The sequence below is a fragment of the Pteropus medius genome, unplaced genomic scaffold (assembly GCF_902729225.1).
Source record: "Pteropus medius unplaced genomic scaffold, Ma_sr-lr_union100, whole genome shotgun sequence".
NCBI lineage: Eukaryota > Metazoa > Chordata > Mammalia > Chiroptera > Pteropodidae > Pteropus > Pteropus medius.
In genome coordinates this window covers 32365878-32389033 of record NW_024355205.1, presented here as the reverse complement: position 1 = coordinate 32389033, position 23156 = coordinate 32365878, and the positions used below count along the sequence as shown (strand labels likewise).

The following is a 23156-nucleotide window of genomic DNA, read 5'->3' as shown; positions in this document are numbered from 1 at the left end:
CAAATCAACCTCTTTGCGTTCCAGAAACGCTCCTTTAACTGTTCTCCGTGAAACCCAGGCTGTCCCGCATCCCTCCCGCCGATAAAAGCGCTTGATGACAATCGGGACGCCTAGGGCAGGGACCTCGTCGTCCCTCTTGCACCGGAGAAGACCAGACTACGGATGGGAGGGGCGTCCTAAGAGTCGGGGGGAAGCGAGACTTACCTTCACGAAGAGGGTGATGTCGTGCTCCCGACGCGGAGCCCCCTCCTCGGACGCCTCGCCGTCTTCCCCGCGCCCGTTCACGCGCGCGGCCTCGGCGGCGTCCTCGGCGCTGCCCTCCGCCGCCAGGTGGTTGCTGAGCTGACCCTCGGGCTCCGCGGCCCGGGTCTGCGCGGTCGCCGCCGGGTCCGCGCTGCCGTCGGGCGGCGCCTCCTCGCCTGGCCCCTCGGGACCGCGCTCTCGCGTCTCCTCCTCTGCCTCCTCCTCCTGGGGTGCCCCCTGGTCCCCGTGCTCTCTGGCGTCTGCCTTCGCGTCCCCGGGGCTCGCTTCCTCTGAATCCTCTTCCCCCGGGGCCCCCGCTTCCTCCGCGGCGCCCCCCGCTGCGCCCTGGGGCTCCCCACAAAGCTCCCCGGGGGTGCAATCCGCGATCTCCGCCGCTGCGTCCTCAGTCGCCTGGACGTGGGACTGAGAGCTACGGTCCCCTCCGTCCCGGGGGACCTCCTCGGCCCTCGGCGCCGCTCCCTCGGACCCCTCGGCCTCCATGCTGGATCCCCTCAGGCCCCCCACGTCCACGCTGGTCCGCGGCGCCCCGCGAGCGCTGCTTCCCGGCTCCTCGGGCCCGCGCTCCGCCTCCTCCTCAGCCTTGGGGGCCGCGGGCTCCCCGCGCTCCCCCTGAGCTTCCTCGCCTTGCGCGCCGCACCCCACGCTCGCCTCCTCCGCCCGCTCCGCGCTGCCCGCCTCCTCCCCTCCCTGGGGGCGCTTGGCACCCTGCGGGGCGCCCTCCTCCACCTGCTGGGCGCTGCCCGTCTCCTCCCCTCCCTGGGGGGCCTCGGCACCCTGCGGGGCGCCCTCCTCCACCTGCTGGGCGCTGCCCGTCTCTTCCCCTCCCTGGGGGGCCTCGGCACCCTGCGGGGCGCCCTCCTCCACCTGCTGGGCGCTGCCCGCCTCCTCCCCTCCCTGGGGGGGCTCGGCACCCTGCGGGGCGCCCTCCTCCACCTGCTGGGCGCTGCCCGCCTCCTCCCCTCCCTGGGGGGCCTCGGCACCCTGCGGGCCGCCCTCCTCCGCCTGCGGCTCACTCTGCGCTCCGCTCGAGCCTGGCTTCTCGGTCCCCGGGTCCCTGTCGGTGCCAGGCGCCAGCTCGTCCGCGCTCCCTCCGTCCCGCACCGGGCCCTCTCTCTCTGTCCCCGCGGCGATCGCGGCTACGCCTGTCCCCTCGCCCCTCCGCGCCTCCGCGGCGCGCTCTCCCGCCTGCTCCCCGTTCGCCGCCAGGCCCGCGGCCCCTGGCTCTCCGGGTCTGTCCGCCAGCGGCGCCGGGCCCTCGGGCGGCCCCTGCGGACCCGGGGCGCCCCCCTCCGGCTCTGTGGCCTCGGCCATGGCCGCAGATGTCTGTCTTTGACCGAACACCCTTTCTGGGTGCTGCTCAGGGAACGGATGGAGCTTGGCGAGCGGCGCGGGGCCAGGGGCCAGTGCGCCCCCTCCGAGACGATGCCCCGCTCTGGGCCTGGCGGCCTGGGGGCCGTGCGCTGGACTCCACGCCCGTTTCCTAAGTGTAAACTCTATAGACTCTTCGCCGCCGGTGCTTCTCCCGGTTCTTCGTCTGCTTCTGGCCCGCGGACTCTAATAACGATGAGAGTTCCCTAAACGCACAGGCCTCAACAGGCGGGGAGGGCCGCCTCGCTCCTGCAACCTTCGAAGTGCCTGGCCTGCAGTCCTGGGGTTGTGCAGAAGTCTCCGGTGCCAACTCCATCCTTCTGGAGGTTGGGCGGGGTTTTCACTCCCTTCTGTCTGAGATCGGATAACCTGGGAGCCTGGCCAATGACAGCTTTGCCCATGGCCCTTGTGGATTTCAGTGGAAAGATCCTGGTTTTACTGGCCGCTTGGGTGTTTTCTGGAACAGCTTAAAGTTCCAGAGACATTTAAATCGCCCCCCAAACACACACCCCACGGCCAAATACCTAATCCCCACTATGCCCCAGGAGCCAGGCGTTAAGCTTTTCAGCTGGTACCCAACTGCAGATGCCCACCTGGTGCCTCAGTGCCCAAGAGCAAGGGTGGTACATCCTGGAAGAAAAGAGAAGGGGAGGCCACACGGCCACTGTCCAATGTTGCAAGGCCCTCCCGAGAAGTTTCAGAGGCCCCAAGGTAGAATCAAGAGGGGCCAGCCGTGACCAGAGATGAGCTCTGTCGTGCGTGAGGGACCCTCCCTCTCACCCCGGCGACAAGCACTGGGGATCTCACAATGGGAGAAGGTTCTACCCTCCCTCTCTCTGCTCTCTGAGAACTGAGAGTCTGTGTGTCTTGCGGGTTCTCCTAGAATTTCTAAAACCATGACCAATGCTTCTGCCTCAAAGTTGTGTGTTAAGAGCTTGAGGAGCTGGAGGTGAGAGATGAAAATATAAGACTTAAAGGAGGAGAAGCTGTGGGATTCACTGCGTTAGGAACCTCCCTTGACCAACATCTCCCCAGTCCCCCTCCCCCACCTCTAACCACCATTCTACTCTCTGTTTCTCTGAGTTGGACTATTTTAGATACCGCATGTAAGTGAGATCACGCAGCATTCATCCTGCCTCTGGCTTATTTCACTTGGCATGATGTTCTCCAGGTTCATCCATGCTGTCACAAATGGCAGGGTTCCCTTCTTTGGGTGGCTGAACGCGATCTATATATCACATCTTCTTTATCCATTCATCCATCAAACGACACTCAGGTTGTTTCCATATCTTGACTGTTATGAATAATACTGCAATGAACATGGATAAACACCCTATTTTAAAACACGGCTCCTGCTCTCTGTCACCTTTTTCTGCCTTATATTCCCCATAGCAGTTATCTTCATGTGACATAGAATATATTCTGCTTATTTATTACCTGTCTTCCCTAACCCACCCCACTAGGATGATGGTTCTGTAAAGGACAGGCTTTTTGTTTGTCACTGCTTGGAACAGGACTGAAAACATGGTAGAAGCTCGATAAATATGTACCTAATGAATGAAAACATGCGTGCTTTCACATACATATGTATCAACCTGAATCGGCTTTCAAAAATATTTTTCTTGGTTGGTTTTATACAGTAGGGGACAAGCTAAAGTCACAAGACATGCTGTTCGCAGAAATTCTTATCTACTGACTTTGGTGAATAGTTCAGCGAATGCTTTCAATTATTAGCAGAGGCCGAGTCAGTTCATATAAAGGAACACAAAGGAAATACCAAATAAATAGAATTGCGAAGGTCACTGTGAAGTCACTTAGAGATTTGCACATTGTTAACTGGGCAGCCAGCACCAGATTAGCTATTTAAATACCAAGGAGGGTTAAACAGAGGTGACAAATTCAGGGATGGGAGGCAAGAGCAAAAATGCTGATAATTAAGTGGCTTTTAGTCATCGTAGAATTTTCCTACCATATATTACGAGGAATCACGAAGCAGCGTAACTCGGAAAGAGAATAACCTCCGGGGTCTATAAATAAACAATTCACAGGTTTGTCGTTGTTGCTGTTCTTGCCGAAGGGATGGGCTCACTTCCTCAGAGGTCCCCTCTTCCTCTGCAGGTCTCCCCTGTCAGCAGAGTCGTTGGGATCTTGACATATCGACGACCTTCAGATGGCAGGATGCACGGACCCTTCTCCTCCCACAGCTCCTCCTCCTCATGGAAGCGTGTCCCGAGCCGCCTTAATCTTCCTGGCTTTGTCAGCCCCTTGTAAAGGTACGTTTCAGCTCAGAAGAAGGATATCTCTGCAGAACAGGCCTAAACAAGAAGGCAGGGACGGCCGTGTAGATACGGCATCTTGCGAGTCAAACAGAACAGGACGCGGAACCAAGACTAACCGCGGTGACATGGGTGGGTTCATAGGTCACGTGCCCATCCCACCCTGTCTTGTGCTGACTAAGTGATCCTGACCAAGTTTTTCCCCCAGAACAGTAGGACCATTGTCATGGGACCATTGTCATTGTGAGTTTTAAATCGCGATGACAATCACAATCATAGTGTCTCATGCTGGGCACTCGTTCTGGTTAACATTATGACCTCATTATGACTTTCAATTATTATCAGTGTTGTCCCAGAGGACAGAGCTGTCACCTCTTAACTGTATGGTGTATTAAAGCTCTGGAAGAGCCACAGAGAACTAAGGTGACACTTTGTTCCACTTAGGCCTGATAGTTCTGTGTTACGCCTGTCATCACAGCAGCGTAATATAAGAGCATCTCCTGTCACTCTGGAAAGTGTCCTCGTTTGGACAGTGAATTGTAGGGCTACCCTACCATGAGCTAACTCATCTTGCTCGTGAGCGCTTTTCCTGGTTTCTTCCCGCATGATGCATGATCTTGCACTGTTCTCAAAACAAACTAGGTTTCCAACAGATACTCATCGGATGGTAGAGGAGATGTTTTAAAAAGAGAAGTAGAGAGAGAGGGGAGGAGGAAAGGAGAGGTGGAAGTAGGGGAGGAGGAAGAGAAGCCCCCCAAATTCTATTACAAACCACTTGCTGGAAGCCTTTCTGGAAAGGCAGCCTATAATCTGGAGGAGAATGAATATCAGAGGCCTCAGACGTAACCATGGGAACAATACTAACACTTAAGACCGAAAGTCCGTTTTAACCCTTCCACCTCTATCTGGAAAGTTTTCTAATTTAAGCATTTTGGTATTTTTCTAAAACTATCCAATCTCCTGTATTTGCTTCCTACACGTTTTAGAAACTTGAATTTCTTCAAACTCTTTTTAAACTCCAAGGTTTCGATCTCCTCCCTCCAGTTCCAAGAACCTCAAAATCGGCAGTGGTGGATGCTGACTTGACAAAACAGATCTGTGGTCGTGCGTTCCAGCAGTCGGTTTCAAATGGGGCCAACGTCGGCCCTCATGGGACACTTGGCAATGACTGAACACGGTTTTTGTTGTCATGATTGGAGCGTGCTACTGGCATCTGGTAGTTAGATGCTGCTGAACCTCCTCCAAGGCATAGGACAGCATTGTCCTCCCCCGTGACAAACAACGCCCATGACAAAGAATTGACCATCCCATAATGTTAATCATTGTGTTAGAAGGACAGCCTACCTCCAGGCCCTAATTACAGGGTTTCCCATAGAAAGTGTCTTAATCCAATATGTTGACTCGACCAAGCACTTGAGGCAAGGACATGAGGGGAGATGTGTTGTGTTGGGGGACTGTCACCCCTTGAAACATCTCCTGCAGATTACTAATGAGTCCTTTGGGAAGACAGAGAGATCGTGAGATTTGCATCTAGAAGTACAGGCTCATGTCCAAATTCTGCAGCTTTCTGGCTGTGTGACATTGTGCGAGCCACTTCATGGTGATAAATGTAGTGTCCTGGGTCCCTCTGAGCACCGAAGGTGATAATACGTGTAGCATTTTGTAATTGTGAAATTTCTACACAATCGCCAAATAATAGTATTCACTTACCTTCGGGCGAGGGTTGGCCCTATCGGTTTTCACTGCTCGAACATTGGAATTGACCTCGCTCTTCTGTAGTACAGGACATTTATCTAAAATATGAATCCCTCAACATGTCAAAAAGTCAGCTTTCATGGCCCTGATCATCTACTGACTCATAAGGGTTTAGAAAATTCGATTTCCTAAATTTTCATTTTCCACAAGAAACACTGAGGGAAAAAGTATCTGTCAGAATGAAAAAGGTAGATGGAGCTGGAGAGAAAGAATGTCACTAGGGCACGTCTTGTCCCTACATATCCAGAAAGTGCCCCTCACCCGCCGGGACCTAGGTAAGCTCTGCGAGGCCAGAAGCAAGAGCTGACCATTGTGAGACTTTCTAATTCACTGTTTTTATAATTCCACCCGCGACTACAGGTGTGTGAAAAAGTATGCGCCACATCTCAACACTCATTCACCATCTCCATGTGATATAGTCATGACTTGTCATCTAGAAAAACCATTTCCATTCTACTCACAGAACCGAGAAGATCCATCCATCCATCCATCATCCTTCCGTCCATTCGGCCACCATCCATCCATTTATTCACCACACCACAAACTTTTTCTGAGGACCTTGTCTTGTGACACAGACTCAACTAATGTCGGAGAAATACACATAAACCAGATAGTGTTTCTATGCTGCTGAGTGATTCTGCAGAGTGGGAGAAGCTGACCGCAGTGCAGAGTTTCTGATATCCATGCCGGTTCATGCCGAGAGCTCAGGCCATGCTTCATCGGTAGCTTCGGTTGCACATTTATTTATTTCAAAGATCCTTAATTACACTCTATAAGCCCAACTATGCCAAGGCCATGCTTTGTCACAATGTGTTTTCACTACTCATATTTTGAAACGCATTTCTGAAAAACGTAGAGCCAAATGTTTAAAATGTATTTGTTTATGTATTCAGCACACTTGGAATGACATCATGATCAGCTCACGATTTTACATATTTGGGTTTTTATTTTTAACTTGGTCGAATTTAATCTGATTGGTCCAGGAGGCGATTAAGGCTGAGCAGGAGCCTCTGCCAGGTGAGAGCTGGGCTCTGTTGGCTCATTCTTTCGGAGGCGCATGTGTCTGATTCCTGAGTTGTGAGTTCAGTGACCCTGGAAATCACTTTCACTTATTGAGGCATTACCTTGGAGGGGGACCTCGGATCAGATGATGTCGGGGGTCTTTCGGCACTTGAATTCTGTAATTTATGGTCTAACATCTCACGTATTTGAAAGTCACTAATCAGAGTGGGACGAAGCTCAGAATCAGAAAGTGAGCAGAAAAGACCTCTCAGTGCCAAAAGCAATAGAAATGAGTTTCGCTCTTAGAGTGTGTTTTCCTCAAGGATGAGCAGCTGGGCTCTCGTTGAGAGCCTGTGACCTTATTCTAAATTCAGTCTAATCAATGTTCTGGTATCTTGATCTAGAATGCGTTAGAAACAGAAAAACAGAAGGACTGCGGCAGTTTTCATGAAACAAAATGCTTAAAGCCTTAAGTTTCAGTTATCGATAAGGTTTACCTCCTCATTTCAAATGAACTGAGAAAGTGACGTACTGATTCAACAAAAGAAGATAAAAGGAAGGAAAGAAAGAAGGGAGGGAGGGAAGGAAGAAAGAAAAAAAAGAGTCCTAAAAGCCTAGCACATAGTACCTAACGATGAATGAATATCTCAAAAGCAGCCGATGGGTGCACGTGTTGGGAATAAAACATTCCCACAGAAGCTGTGGCACAGACATCAGGGCCTCGATCTGACCGTCTGGATAAATCATTGCTGGAGGCAGCACCTGGGGCCCTTCCATTCTGACATACTTCCCCGTCTTCCTGATGCACAGCTGGATTTGGACATCACTACCTTCCAACACTGCTTTATTTTATTATATTTACTTAACAATTAGTATATTGTTATTGGGGCAAAACCCCATACGTGAATATTTCCGATAGAATAATTTAACATCAATACAATATGTACAACTGGTGCATGTTATAATTATTCATCTTGCAAGTAAAGCTTTATAGTATCAATTAAAAATTTATGTGACACAGTAATTTCTTCTCTTTATACATCCTCTACTACAGTCTAAGTTAGGCTTAAAATTCTTCCCTTATTCTATTGCAGATGTGGTAAAAGTTTTTGTTGATGTAAAGTTGGTTTCTAGGGGAATGGCAGGGAGCAAAATTTTTGTCAATGGAGTCCGACAAGAAAAAGGGCAACAAATAGATTCCAACACTGACATGAAAGGGACTTGGAGGGTGACAGATCCCTTGTCCCCAGGGATAAGACTTGAACTTTCACTGCCGCTTTCTAAGCAGGTGTGTTCTGCCAGGCAAGCACGTGCCGCACCGACTGCAAGTCCTCAGTGCATATCCCACAGCCTCTTAGAATATTAAAATGTGAAATGGCCATAAAGATGTTCTGTCTAGCTTCCTCGTGTCAATAGAATGTTCTGCATTTCACCACTATAAAGAGGGTTCTTTATTTTAAATCATTAACTACTCTAAATGACCCTGGAGTAAAAACAGAGGATGCCACAGCGTGAAATGACATGGAAATGACCTGGATGAAATCACGAAGAGTTATGAAAAACTGACTCTTTAATACAATTTTTCTCTGGAATATTTTCCGTGAGGACAGTGTGATCACTTTCAAGCCTTGTGTAAAATAACAGTCATAATAATAATCTCAGATGTCATAAAATAAGGCTTTGTGTACCACTTTTCCAGCTTTATTGAGCTATAATTGACATGTGACGTTAGATAAGTTTAAGGTATGCAACGGATGATCTGGTATATGTATATATTATGAAATGACCACAACAAGGATAGTTAACAATCCATCGTCTCACATAATTACCATTTTGGGGTGTGGTGAGAACATATAAGACCTACTCTTTTAGCAATTTTCAAGTATACAATACAGAATTATTAACTATAGTCACTATGACTATAAGATTCCCCAGAACTTACTTTGTAACTGGAAGTTTGTACCCTTTGACCCACATCTTGTATTTCGCCCTCTCCTAAGGCCCCTGGCAACCACCAACCTACTCTCTGTTCCAAGGAGCTTGGCATTTTTAGATTTCACATATAAGAGAGATTATGCTCCACTTTTATATAGGACCCTGTCTCAACAGCCTGCCTCCCTCTCTGTGCAGATCGCTGACTTTGGGTCGCAGGCCCCATAACGCAGGCTCATCTGCTGCCCAAATGCCACTCCTGTCCCCACCAGCCTCCTGAACCCTACTGCTAAGTGTTCTTCTCTTTTAAATAAGCTTTTTCTCATTGTTTACTTATTTCTTCTTGAAAACGGGGCCTGCTGGTCACCCTGGCATCTGAGGTCCTGCTCTTTAGCTGGACAGCAGCTCTACCAGGAGCAGGGATGAGACACATGAGTGCCTTTCTCAGATCCCGTGCTCAGCCCTAAAAACAATAAAAAGACATTCTATAAAGATTTCAATGCCAAAGGTGTTCTTGGAAGAGGAATTTTAAAAACACCAAGTGACAGGGAGGCCTTCATGGTGCATGGCACTCTTAATATGTCAGAAAGCAGTAGCTGGGCTTCTAGGGGCACAGACACCAGGCGACTGGTCCTGGCTTCCTCATACTAACTAGCTTATCACCCGATGGTCCTGGCCACTCCGTCTCTAGCCTGGACCGCTACTACAGCATCCTAACTCTTCTCCCTGCTTCCACGCTGTCCCTAGGTGGTTCTCAACCCGACAACTCAAGGCATCCTTTAAAAATGTAAACTGGATAATGTCACTCCCCTACTCAATTTCCTCCAGTGGCTTCGCCTCACGTTTAGAACTAAACCCGAAGATCATCCAAGGGTAACATGGCATCATCTCCCACTCCCTCTCAGACTTCTGTGTCCTGCCTCGTCGTCTCCCATCACAGTCCCGCACTCAAACTAAACCAGACCCCAAGCCTGAAGCTCTCCACCCCTGACTCCACAAAGCTCACAATCGGACTCCTTTTAGGTCCTGAAGTCACCTCCTTAAGGCCACACAGCTTTCACCCATCATCCTGGGCCATACAGCTCTCCCCTCGTTCCCCGCCCCATCCTCCTATTCAGCTCTATTCTATTTGTTGATTTTCTGTCTGCTCCCCACCCCATCCCCACACAGGAAGCTCCAGGACAGCAGGGAGCCTGCCTCTCACTCACTGGTGTCTCTCATCAGCACCTAGAACAGTGCCTGGTATAGAGGAGGATCTCCTAACCATTTGTTATAGGGATGAGTGATATTTTGACTGAATTCACTTAACTTGCTAAGTTGACCAGATGCTTTAGGATTGTTTGCACAGCAAATGTTTTTTTCTTAGGGAGCAAATGTTCTCCTCATCCATCCAGTCCATTAGCCAGCAAATGTATTTTAATTGGCAAAGTTACCTGTCGTTGATGCCCAGGTGAAGGTGAACCGGTAGTTTATGAACCGTCTATAACGTCAAGGCCGAAATGCAGCCACCTCACTTTTCTTTCCAAGGACTCTTTTGCCTTATGAAGAGGAAGACAGGTATCTTCCTCTTGGGCCTCCTCCTCATTTAATTTGCACGAGAACCCCAGAAGTTTCCTCATGCCAAAGTAGTTTCTAGCTACTCTGGTTCCCCACCATCATCCGATGCCGATGCTCAGGCCAGGGACGCTTCTCCCTTCCAACCAGAGGACTAGCCCCAGTCCCGACAGAGCTACGCGGCTAAAGCTGGGAGGGGAGGCAACCCCATTCCTTGACTCTAGGTTCCCCTGGGGGGTTCCCCCATCATCACTCTCAGCACATCCTCTGTGCTGCACACCCAGCCCCTCCCGGGGCCCAAGCTGGCCCCGAGCACCCGAAGTTGGGATGCAGTCTAGGACCACCGTACCACCCAGCCTCCCACCCCAACCCCCAGAGTGGGCTAGCTGCTTCTTCAACCTGCAAAACAAAAACACTCCTATCTGCCCTTTCCCCGGTAACCTAGGGCGACCCCATTGCACCTGTCTTTCCGCGAGTCCAAGATAATTGACCTTCCGCTGCTAAAACATAGGTGGTGGCTTCACTCATCCAGAAAAAGAAAGAGAGAGAGAGAGAAAGGAGGGAGGGAGGGAGGAGAGAGGGAGGAGGAGGGAGGGAGGGAGGAAAGGGAAGGAAGGAAGAAGGAAAGGAAGGAAGGAAGGAAGGAAGGAAGGAAGGAAGGAAGGAAGGAAGGAAGGAAGGAAGGAAGGAAGACACAACACCCAGCATGGCACCCTCTGGATGGCTCCCAACTACATTTAAAAATGAAAGAGCTTTTTTCTAAAAAACCCCTTTCCATATTTAAGTTCCCAAACTTCACTGATGACATTCGAGGCATTTATTAACCTACAGGGTTGCATTTAAACAAAATTTCGTAAGAAGCCGAGGGCAGCCCCAGCCCTTCTCTCTCTCTTTTTCTTGCACTTGGCGTCTTTAGATGTGTCTCTTAGCACCTCCAGTTTTTCCTTCTCAACCGTGAGAAGTGCTCCCTGCCCTGCCCTTGCAAAGTTATTTAGGACCAAACGAGAAATCTGTATGAACAGAAACCATAACGCATGGATGTACGAAGGTAAGGCATCCTTCACCGGACTTGCGAAGCTGGAAGGAAGCGGTGTCCAAACCCAGCCATGCATCAGGTAAATCAGAATGGAAGGGCCCCAGGTGCTGCCTCCAGAAATGACTGGTCAGACTCGAGGCGCTGGTGTCTGTCCATAGCTTCTGCAGGAATGTCTCATGTTCTTCCAGGTTTGAGAAGACTGCTCTTAGCATCAAACATCTATACCTTCGTGTGAATTTGGCTCAGTGAGCTGCCACTCCACGGAATATTTGCACGTTAAGTCCTATCTCTATTTGAGAAATAGCTTTGTGCCCATGAAAATTTTAAGGCACCCGAGATTAAGAGAGAAACCGTTCTCAGGTAGAGAATCTTTGACAGTTCCCTGAAGCTCACCCACCTGGGACCTTTGATGAAAGAATATAATTAAGGTATATTGGACCCATATGGATTTTTATAGTGAAGAAGTAAACAAGGAACTTGGTAGGTCTAAAAGCGATTTAGACACATGGCAGGAAGGGGGGAAAGTCCTAGATTTTTTGGAGAAGTTGAGAAAAAGGGTGAAGAGATAGATCTGAAAGCAACCTTATTTGGAGGAGATTTTTTAGCTATAGTTATTCCTCCTATCTAAGTGGTTTTTAAGGCATCACTCGTCTGTATGTCTCTGGTGCACTAACCTGCATTACATCTGAGAAAAATCCTGTTGGACGAGTACAGAGCATTTGATATACGCACAGCTTGAATAAGCCCATCCTCAAACCAGGAAGTTGAATTTTCCCAGAATCAAACTGGCTCATGTTTCAATAGAAACTCAGAGCTCATAAGATCCAGGTTGTATTTTTCTACGCCTGGCTAAACAGTTTTTGCTCTTTTTTTTTTTTTTTTTTTGCTTTTATGTACACTGCTATAAATTCAGGTGGCAGGTCTCCTAGGATAAAATAAAGTTAGACATTTTCACCTCTCCGAGGACTTAGAGGCTTTGTTTGAGTTCTCTTTTATGGGACTTGAAGGCATAATTGTTAATACTGCTGTAAACTGAGCAGTTTCTGAAGTCACAGAAATGAGCGGGGATCATGTACCTGCTTGAAATAGGTGAGTTATGCACCAATCAGCAGCTGTGAGTCAGCAGAGATAAGGACCCAGCCTCTGTCTCTGAGGATATGGGAACCACCAAACAGCATTTGATCCTGCTTCCCTTTTTAAGGTTGTAGCAACAGAATGAGCGGGAAGATCTTTTTACATCCAGGCTCCCAAATCAAAGTCTCCAGCAGATACATGGATCGATTCAAGAGGTTCCTGGAGAACAATTGTATTTTTATATTCACAAACCTCAAATTGAAATTTAGTGTTTCCTTCAATTGTGAGTTAGGGGGGAAAAAAAAACAAGAACAGTAATAAGTGTCTCTGTGACTTTGTCTCCAATAAAAACCACAGATATTTTTGTATCTCATTCCAGATGAGAGTTCTTTCAAAGTGTCACTAATACTCAATATGACTCTGAACTTTCAGTAGTTATGAGAACTGCCTCTGGGTCTGTTGAATGTGTTCATAAAGAAATACATATATTATTTCATTTCTCCTTATATTTCTTTTTAATCACACATTTCTTCTTAATAGTTGATATGGGTTATCTTTCAACATAAGTGCCTTTCTTTGAGACACTATGCATTTTATTTTACGCTCTAAAAACATTGCTCAGAGCAAAGTTCACCAGAGTAGTAAAGGTATCCATAACTTAAAAAAAGTTAGGAATCCTCGAACTAGAATTTGTTTCTCAGTGGTATTTTAAATGAAACTTATTTGAATACCTTAAGAGGGGTGACAGTTACACAAATACATCGCTTTGTCAAAATCATACTGATAATGAAAACAAGCCAAGTAAAACAAACGCGCCCTGGAGCAGTGGGGGTGGATGAACAAACAAACCGTGGTACACTGTACAATGGAATGGTCTCAGCAATAAAAAGGGGGCCGGCTAGTGATCACTCAGATGTATGGAGGAATCTCAAATGCATTACGAAAAATAAAAGACACCAAACCCTACGGGCTACATACTATGACATTCCGTTTATATGACACGATTTCTAAGCAAAAACCAGGCATAAAACAGCCATGGTTGGCTGGAGGTGGCGGCGGGTGGGGGGACGGGGCAGGGGATGGGGTGGGGGGAGGCGGGGAGGGAGGAACTGCCAGGGGATTTCTGGGATGGATGAGATTTTTGCATTTCAATGTATGTAAATTTACCTAAAAATCTATAAATATAATCCGTATGCTAGTTGCCTGCTGACTCTCATCTTCCAGCTCTCCCTAGAGATAGAAGTGGCTGGAAGCCCCATCTAGAACACGGAGGGCAGCGCAGCATCTGTCCTATTGCCTTCCGTCTGCCCAGGTCCCCTCTGGCTCTGTGTCTGCCCCCTCTCTACCTTCGGCTCTCTCTTCGCCTCTCCTTAAGTCAGTCCAGGTGAGTCCAGCCTATTTTCCTTGGTTTTTCAAACACACCACCTCACAGAAGGTGGTTGGTATCATTAGGACATAATTTATAGCCCAAACTCAGACACTTTTGCAAGTGAAAGTAATTATGCTGGGGCTTCAGGTGTAAACCATGACACTGTCCTGGCAAACTTGGATGCGTGGCCTCACGGCTTGGGAGAGGTTTGCTTCAGATGTAAGGCTAATAATGCTGGGTGAGATATCTCAGAGCCACACTGAAAAAAAAGGCCAGAAATTCGAGTACTAGACACACAGACATTCTTAAGAGCTTTAGGGCATTTCTGACCCCGGGAATTTTAACTAGTTACACCTTCTACTTGAAATAGGGCTCCATTCTCCACTTTGCCTCATCCTGAATTCTCCCCCTTAGCGTGCTCACACTCAACCCCAAAATCCCTATTAATTTATTACACAAAGCAATTTAGCCATCTCTCTGTATCATCCCTCACCCAAGCTGCCCATTTCATGGGAACTATTGTCCCCAAACCAAAAAGGCCCATCGAGGGGCTTTTACTAATCAGTCTTTCCTTTGATAGGAGCCTTCTGTCACGGGTGACCTCTAAAGCAGAGGCAAAACATTAATAGTGAATGCATAGTGACGAATCACAGTGCTAAGCTCCTTATATGGATTGTCTCATTCCAAACTTGCCTCTACGAGGAAACTGAAATTATTACCTCCGTCTTAAAGATGAGCAGATTGAGATTCAGAGATATCGAATAACTTTGGAAAGTGTCCGAACAGGAGTCCAACCCAGGTCTCTCAGACAGCACAGGTGACACCTCAAAGCATTACATCAAGCCACCATTGCCCTTGCCTTGTCCCAGGGTACCAAGCACAGGTGTCAGGCAAATGTTTGCTGTCTGCTTGCCTACCTGCCTGCCTGATTTAATTGTTTGAACAACCAAATTAACTCAACGGCCGAAAAATAGCCCCATTGTTTCCACTGCATTCTCAACTGTATGAGCTCAAATAATTAGCAAAGGTCAGTGTGCGCTGATGAACGTGGGCTCAAGGGTCAAGAACATGTTCCTATTCTTGATTCTGCTCAAGCCACGATAACCTTGTCCAGAAGTTCAAAGTCATTTTCCCTCTAGAACCCAGTCTTGACACCACACCCGGTTGTTTCTCTCTGACACCAGACCCGTGAATGGAAACCGAAAATGTGCTGGAGAATTCAGGTTTTAGTTAACTATTCAATGGCATAAGTATAAAGAATTAGAAATGCCTCCAAGACAGGTTTAAAACCTCCATTTCATCCAAACGCTGGATAATCAGAAACCACCTTGGTTTTAGATAACCGGCAGTCCCATCTTTTCTAATGGATGTGTTGACAAGCCAGAAGGTAGGAACTTGAAATGCATTTTTCTCATGGAAATGCTGTGACAAATGGTGACAAGATATCCAGGGGAGCTTTCTCGCGTGAGTCCTTGGGAGAGAAGGCCACACAGGGAAAGAAGGAAGAAAGTGAGTTTCATTCTCCTCTCCTGGCCCCAAAATGAACCGACCACAAATTCTTACAAAGTGAGTGAGTTTCTGAGTCTTCCCACCCTCTCTGCCCTCCCCTCTGAGGTTCTTACCTTATTCTTGAGAATTCTTGGTTTTCTCATGAGGACTCCCGGCCAACGCCGCCCCCCTCTCCTCTTCATCCCAATCACCCGCAGTCCCCCTCAAACCAAAACTCTCATCCTCTTAAATGTGGGTAAGTTCTATTAAGTGTCCAGAAACTATAATGGCAAATTCTTTCATGGTGCTGACCGAATGCCAAGCACTCTTTTATGCACGTAACGTATATTACTCATATGATTCTTATAATAATCTTTCAGGTAAGTACTATGATTACTGCCCCACACTACAGATGAAGGAACTAGAACGGAGAGGATAAGTAACTTGCCCAAGGGCACACACTTGGAAAGCAGCAGAGCCCAAAGACGACCTAGACAGCCTGGCTCCAGTGTCTATAAACTTAACCCCATAAACTTAACCCCTCGCAATATTTGGGAAGCACGTGCCTAGTGCCAGGCACTGCATAGTGTGTGCACGTATTGAGCAGATATCCCCTGAGACCTGCTGGTGTGCCAAGGCTGGGAATACAAGGGTGGCAAGGCCACATAGCCCATGTCCTAATAAGGCCACCTTCCTGGGAGGCCTTAGCCAAGCAATTGCAATATGGGGAATGTAAATGTCTTGTTAGGAGCCTGTCAGAGTGTCCGACCCTGACCTGGGGCTAGGTGCAAAGTGAGGCTTGATTAGGTCTAAGGTACACCTGAAGGATGAATTGAAGTTTAACTGGGCAAAAAAAAAAAAGGTAGGAGATAGAATTCCAGACAAAAGGAAGAGCCAGAAGCATACCAGTGAGGATGGAGCAAAGCATGGTGGGTAATGGGAGGCGGGGGCAGCAGAGGCCTGAGAACCCTAGAGACACAGTCATGGACCGGGCGTTGAAGAACCCCACGAGCCCCATCAGGAAGTGTGGGCTTTACCCAAAGAGCATTGAGGCACCCCGGAGGTTGTCCGCTGGGGGTGGTATGAATGACGGACTCCAGAGAGAGCACTTGCAGGAGACGAGTGAGGAGGGCATGGCAGTGGTCCAGGACGGGGCATCGGCCACCGCATTTCTGCAGACCTAATGCAACATCAGCTCCCTTCCACTCCCTCCTCCCCGTAAGCTTAGGGCACTAGATGAAGGACTGCCTGAGGGTGAACTTCAGGCCACTCTAGAACTCCACCTCTGAAACCAGGGGTGTGTGGGGGACAGTGGTCCCACCTCCCAGGAGTGAAGAAAGTATACACAAGCACATATTCAGACATTTGGTATCAACATTCTTAATACATTTTTGTGTGTGTATGTTTGATAGTGTAACATTCTCTTACTAATATATAAATTCCGTGAATAAAATATTTATATATTTTAACATTCAATAATACATTTACTAAATTGGGATATTGGGAGTACGTGGTCAAATATCTATATTTAATTTTTATATACTTTTTGCTAATAATGGTGCTCAATCAAACACTGTTGGCATTGACTTGGTGAGCGTGGCCTCTGGAACAGGGCGAATTGGGGAGCTTGCTCTATGTTTTCCATAAACCAAAGATGTCTAGACCCTCCCAAAATTCAACACTTTCCCTTAAGGAACTTTTGCTTCTGACAAATGTAGACGTGAAGCCGTCAGGCGATCTGTCTGGGTCCTTCCCTAGCACAGCCCTGGGGCCCCGCCCCCTTTGCCCCGGGCGGGGAGTGTCCCGCCCATCAGCGGCAGGAGGGTGACCGCCTGCCCCCCGGGGTGGAAAGCAGCCTGGATCAAAGGTGCCGCCTCCTGGCCACAGCTGGAAAGGAGTGTCGTGTTCGTCAGGCCTTTCTCTTCTTTCTTTTCCTCTCCTTTCCCACATTCCCAGGAAGGCTGCAGGTCCTGCCCGCCAGGGCTGGCTGCCGCTCAAAGCAGGAAAAACAAGGATATATAGTTACCAGGGGCGGGGGCGAGGGTGGGAGTGAGTCATCGCTGCGAAGACCATTTAGTATGGCTTTGATTTTTTGAGTTTTGTACATTCGATTTATTATATTAAAATTTTGACTATTATATATTAAAAATTATTTTTGCCGATTCAAAAATAATATTTAATTAATTTTTTAAAGAGGTTAGCCGTTCAGATTTCCAAATTTCTATCCCTCCTGAACTTTGCAAACCTTGGATTTTTCTGATGACCTTTCTTCATAATAAATCAGTGGCATTTTTACAAAACACGGTGCTGCCCCATATCCCCTTCCTGTGAAATTTACACAGTGATTTGCACCCTATTTCTTTAAAAAGGCTCGCCCTTCCCTTTAATCTCTGCAGAAGCCAACAAAGGTCTGGTTTCACTGAACCTTGTTTTCTTCCAGGACTTACTTGTGAAGTGTGTTTATTCTACAGGAAGCTTTTGAATGGATCGATCACCTGATCTCTCTTTCATATCTATAGGCTCTGAGGGGTCAAAGTTCCTGTTTTCTTCCACTGAGGCCACTGTCCCTTCACAAGCCTTTTTGAAAGCTGTTGGCGCAAGAGAGCAGGTCATATATCCAAAGTGTGTAAGCCTTCCTTTCAGGACTCACCTGTAAAGGGTTTTTTGGCAGGTGATCAACCTCCAGGAATTTGAAGCCTTGACTTTCTACCAAAAGCCTTAGATCATGGGGCCCAAACTCTCCAGTCTCGGGGGACAGCTCATGGGCTTTGTGACGCACCCATCTGTATGTCTGACCGGCGTGCCTCTACCATGCCCAGATAAACAGAATCAAAATCCTTCCCGAATTTCTAGGGCTGCTCCCCCCACCTCCCACCAGCTCTCTTCGGAGGTGATTCTAGGTGAAGAGGGTCCAGGTGACCCGTAGGAATGAGCAAAGAGGGGACCTAAGGCAGAAGGAGGTTCATCGTTCAGGGCACGAGGAAGTTTTCCCTTTCTGTAGGACCTGAGAGGTGTGTGATGCCATCGGGGGACACTCTGGCACCAGAATTCTGCCCCCTGGGCACAGCTTGAATTTTTTTTTTTTTCAGTGAAAACTTCAACATGCAATATTTTTAATGATGCTGAAATAGCCAGCCATTAACACTGAATATATGGCATTAGGGCACCTTCATTAGTGTCTAATTAGTAAATCGCCCAGTTGATATGTTTCTACACACAATAAAGACAAAGACCTCACTTCAGGGACACATTGAATAAAACTTGTAATAGTGAGACAGGGCATCACTTGTAAAATTCTTAATCTTTTTAGTAAACCTAGTTAAGTTTTTCCTTTCTTAGGAAAAAAGGCCCTCTTTCTCAAATCCTGATAATTGGAAACTGGTGACTCAGATCCTCCGGCTATTGATAAGGGTCATCAACCCATTGTTCGCAGAAATGGTGTTAAGCCGGGCAGGGCCCTTAGAGTCTGAGGGGGGAGGGAACGTTAGGCCAAAGGTCTTTTTTACTCTTTAAGAGATATATTAACCAAGCCCGTTTCCCTTTACTCGCTTAATAGGCAAATCAATAATAGAAATTAATAGATATATGGTTTAAATAACGAGTTTGTATCTTCTTTTCCTTGTCTAGGGACTGAGGTGGTGCTTTAGCAGGAAACCTAAGATCCCGCCCTGAGGCAGAAAGGGAAAGAGCTCCACGAAACCCCTGTAGGCAGGGACTATGGACATTCTCAGCAGGAAGCAGATACAGAAGAAGAGACCACCCACCCCTCAACATCCATACTAATAATAAGGGGGTTCATGACTCTCAGAAAAGAGTTAGGCAGGAAAGTTAGTAAGTTATCCTATCCTAGAAGGGGTCGACCCTAATCCGCCCACAATTAAGCGAGCAAGAAGGCATTTTTTAACTCTCACAAAGAAACAAGTAGGCAGAAAATTAGGTACCAGTTTAAGCCAGTCACTCATATCTGCGCAATGAAGACCCCAATGACCTTCAAGTCACCCGAGCTTCATTATACCATCATTATAATATGATGCATATGCTCGGAAGTTCATTAATATCATTATAACAGACTAAATTCTAGGAACAAACATGCGCAGAAAACAAAATGATGAATCACTGAGTGCTGTCCATCTTAGTTGTCAATCAAGGAAGCCCACCCCTCTAAGAAAAGTAACCACCTGCAGCAAATAGGGATAAAAACAAAAGACTTTGTTACCAGGCCTTTTGAGCCACGCTTCTCTTGCTCCGGCTCAATGCCACTTCTGGAAGTGGACTTTCCCTTCTAATAAAACTTTTCTTGTCTACTGTATTTCAGTGCCTTGCTCAATTCCTTGTTCATGACATCAAGAACCTGGATAACGTGCTGGGAGAAGACCCCACTCTCCAGTAACAATGGGAACAAAAGTTTTAGTCAGGCAACATAGTTTTTCTCAAAGGGGGACACCGTGCCAATAAGTTAAACATAAATCTTCCGGTTTAACAATCTAAGAGAGATAGACATAAAAACTTGTGATCCAAATGGTATAAAACCATAGAGGAAGATTTACATTACCTAGTAAATTTACATAGCACTTGCCCTTTGACCCAGCAATCCCATTTCTAGAAGTCTTTCCCAAAGATGTACTGGCAAACCTCAAAGAAGATAAATGCACGAGGCTATTCACAGAGCCCCGTTTTTAATAGCAAAAGGCAAGAAACGACCATTCGAACCGTTCGAATGAATTAGGTGCACAACGGAATGTAGAAATGAATGAGGACTAGTTAGTTGCCCAGCCTACTGTGGAATGGTTTCCGGGAGACAGGATGAGGTGGGACTAGCAAGATAGAGAACACAGGGAAACGCACAGGTATGAGTAGCTATTGCCTGTTCCCCACGCTGGGGTGGGACTCGCGGACATCTAGAGTTTCCTGAAGGGTTCCTCTTCTCCCACAGTGTTCCTAAACTCCCAAGTCCCTCTGATGGCCATCTCTAAGTGCTGACCTGTAAGGCACATCTAGTTTTTCACATCACGGCAAGGTGAGGCTTTCTTCCAGGTACTATAAAACCATGCAGAAGAGCTTTTCAGAGGAAAGAGTATAAAGAGGCTGATTTTGTCCCATTACCCAGGCTTGTTTGCTTGGGGCATTTTAGGAGATTCTAAATGGTAAAGGGAAAGATGCTTGGACGATGAAATAAATGAATATATATACGGTTCTTTTGTTATAACATTTGCAACCTAACGTGACCTGAACCCCTTGTCTTGCATCTGGAGAGAAGTCCAATAAATTCCCACTGATACCTCAATAAATTACTCGGGGTAGCAGTCATTCCCGTGGTTATTGTGGCCTCTGCCCAGGGCTGAGTCTCATTAATCTAAGCTGTAATGGTGGTCCCATCCCCCCCAGTCAGGTCTGGATTCCAGAACTCACGCCTAGTCAATCGGCAGGTGGTATCTTCCCACCAAAGATTAGTTCAGTGATAGACCCATTGGGCGATGGGGTGAAAGCAGATTTGCTGGGAAAATTCCTTTGCTCTAAGAGAAAACCACAGAAGGTACAGTGTTATGTGCCTATAATGCACATACATAACACATACATAATTCGAGTAATGTATAATCTCATTCTATATAATAGTATACCTGTAATGTGTATGTATAACATATAATGCATAGCCTGTGTTATATGCATGTGGTGTATATCCTCCTGGTTCCGTTTCTCTGGCTAACACGGTCCGGGCACACCAGAAGAATGCTGGTCTCCATTCCTCACATCGTGTTGGGGGTGGAGAAGCTGATTTCGTCCTGAGGTGGGAGGGAAATTTACAGGAGCAGACAAGGTGTGGTCACAACTTTGCCACCTGGAACCCACGCACCCTCCTGGTCAGTCAGAACCCTCAGGTTTCTCCAAAGAACTCACAGAGTTGACCAAACGGACTTGAATGTGGCAGGATAAGGGAGCTGCTGCAACCACCTCACCATCATGTAGATGCTGAGAAAGACGTGCGGACGGAGGCGTGCGGGGGTGAGAGGCAGAGGAGGACCGAGTCCAGAGGTAGCTCATGAAGAACTGAAGCCAGCAAGACACGTGGGCTCCATCCCAAACTTATGTTATATGAGCCAAACACATTCCGCTTGTTTTGTTTATAAAAAAAAAGGAAAGTGCATGTATGGAAAACAAAACTTCTTCTCAAAGAAGTAAGCGTAGAATTACCATATGGCCCAGCCATCTCCCTTCTTGGTATATTCCCCAAAGAATTGAGAGCAAGGACTCAAACAAGGGTGTGTGTCCCAATGTTCGCTGCAACCTTATTCACAAGCGCCAAAAAAGAGTGTTGTGGGAGATTATTGTCACCAATCGTTGATAACCTGGCACCAAAGTCCTCTTCCTTCCTATACTCAGGGTCATTTGAGTCCTGTAGCAAATGCATAGGGTGACAACCCTGAGCTCAAACCCACTGCCCTCAGGTATTGTGACCTATTGTATCAGCTCTGGTTTTGTGCTGGTGGGTTTGAACGTTCTGCTTCAGAATCCATTCTCTGTGTGTCTGAACCTGCTAGCAGAGCACCATGAGTTCTTCCAAGGTCTGGGGAGGGATTGGTGCTCCCCAGCCCACAACTGCAGGCCTGGGGATTTCCAAGCCACGTATCTCTGAAAGAGAGCTGCCGGCCACCAGATGCCACCACAGTCATCCACCAGCTCCTGGAGATCTCAGAAACACAAAAACACCTTTGTGTCAGCATTCATCTGAAACCCAAAACAAAAGTCATCAGGTCTCTCACAGAAGCCCAAGGCCTCTGCCTGGCCCAGGGGGATGCGTGTGTACCCTGAGCTTCATGCTGAGCTCTGCATTCTGGCCTTTTTTTCAGCAAACAGGCCCTGCGGTACCATTTAAATCACTCTGGTCTGGGCAGTGGCCTTCTGGGCCCTCCAGATCTGACTCTTCTGCCTAGGTCAGTCTGTCTGATGGAAAATGTTAGGTACTCGAACATTCGGCAGCCCAATTCTCCTTTTTCTCACTTACCTCCCTCCTTCTCACATTCCTCCTTTCTCCCATTGGTAGTGATGTTGTCACAGAAAATGACCAGTGCAAAGCAGTTAGCCACGTTCTTGCAAGTCTGTCTCCTACCACTAGGTGTCACTGTTTCCATTGCTTGCTCTCCCTTACCCCGCAATTTGCAGAGTGGTTCCACCAGACAAATGAGTTTATCTTCTCAATATTTAAAGGGGGGAGAAAGCCCCTCACAATTAGCTACTCGAAAACTAATTATTTTCTGACTTATGCTTTCCAATATTATCAAATTTGCAACTAGTTTGTTGCAGCGAGTTTACTGGACTTTCTTGCTTCGTGGCCATTCTATTAGGCAACTAAAAAAATAATAATATATTACTTTTTTAGATCAGTTTTAGGTTTAATGAAAAATTCAGCAAAAATTACAGAGTTCTCATATATCATTTCATCACCCCCCACACACACACACAGAGCACAGTTTCCTCTATTTTTTATATAAATATGTTTAATAATAGTTGTTCGTATTAGTTTATTGATGAAAATCTCCTAAGGTAAACCATTAGTAAATAACTCTATCTGTTTTCCTATTGTTAACATCGTATCTCACTGTGGTACATCTCTTACAATTGATGAGCCAATATTGATACATGATTAGTGACTAAAGTCCTTACTTTACATTACGATTTACTCTTTGTATTGTGTATTCTATGTGTTTTGAGAAATGTGTAGTAACATGCATCCACCATCATTGCATCATACAGGATAATTTCATTGCCTTAAAAATCCTCCGTGCTCCACCTGTTCATCCCTCCCTTTCCCTAACAATCCTTAGCGACCACTGGTCTTTTCACTATCTGCATAATTTTGTCTTTTCCAGAATGTCCTATAGCTGGAATCATACAGTATGCAGCTTTTTCAGATTGGCTTCTTTCACTTACTAATGTGTATTTAAGGTTACTCCATGTCTTTTTGTGGTTGGAGAGCTCATTTCTTTCTATTGCTGAATACTATTCCATTGACTGGATGGGCTACAGTTTATTCATCCATTCG

At 47.1% G+C, this 23156-nt stretch overlaps 1 protein-coding gene across 2 annotated transcripts in view; it reads right to left on the bottom strand.

Annotated features, from left to right (window-relative positions):
* CLIC6 (chloride intracellular channel 6) overlaps positions 1-1865 on the bottom strand; it is a 39352-nt gene extending 37487 nt beyond the window's left edge. For both annotated transcript variants that reach the window (XM_039857400.1, XM_039857401.1), the window contains exon 1: positions 205-1865. In XM_039857400.1, the coding sequence (XP_039713334.1) occupies positions 205-1575 (1371 nt within the window). In that variant the 5' untranslated portion in view covers positions 1576-1865. The remainder of the gene's footprint in view (positions 1-204) is intronic.
* Between the last annotated feature and the right edge of the window lie 21291 nt (positions 1866-23156).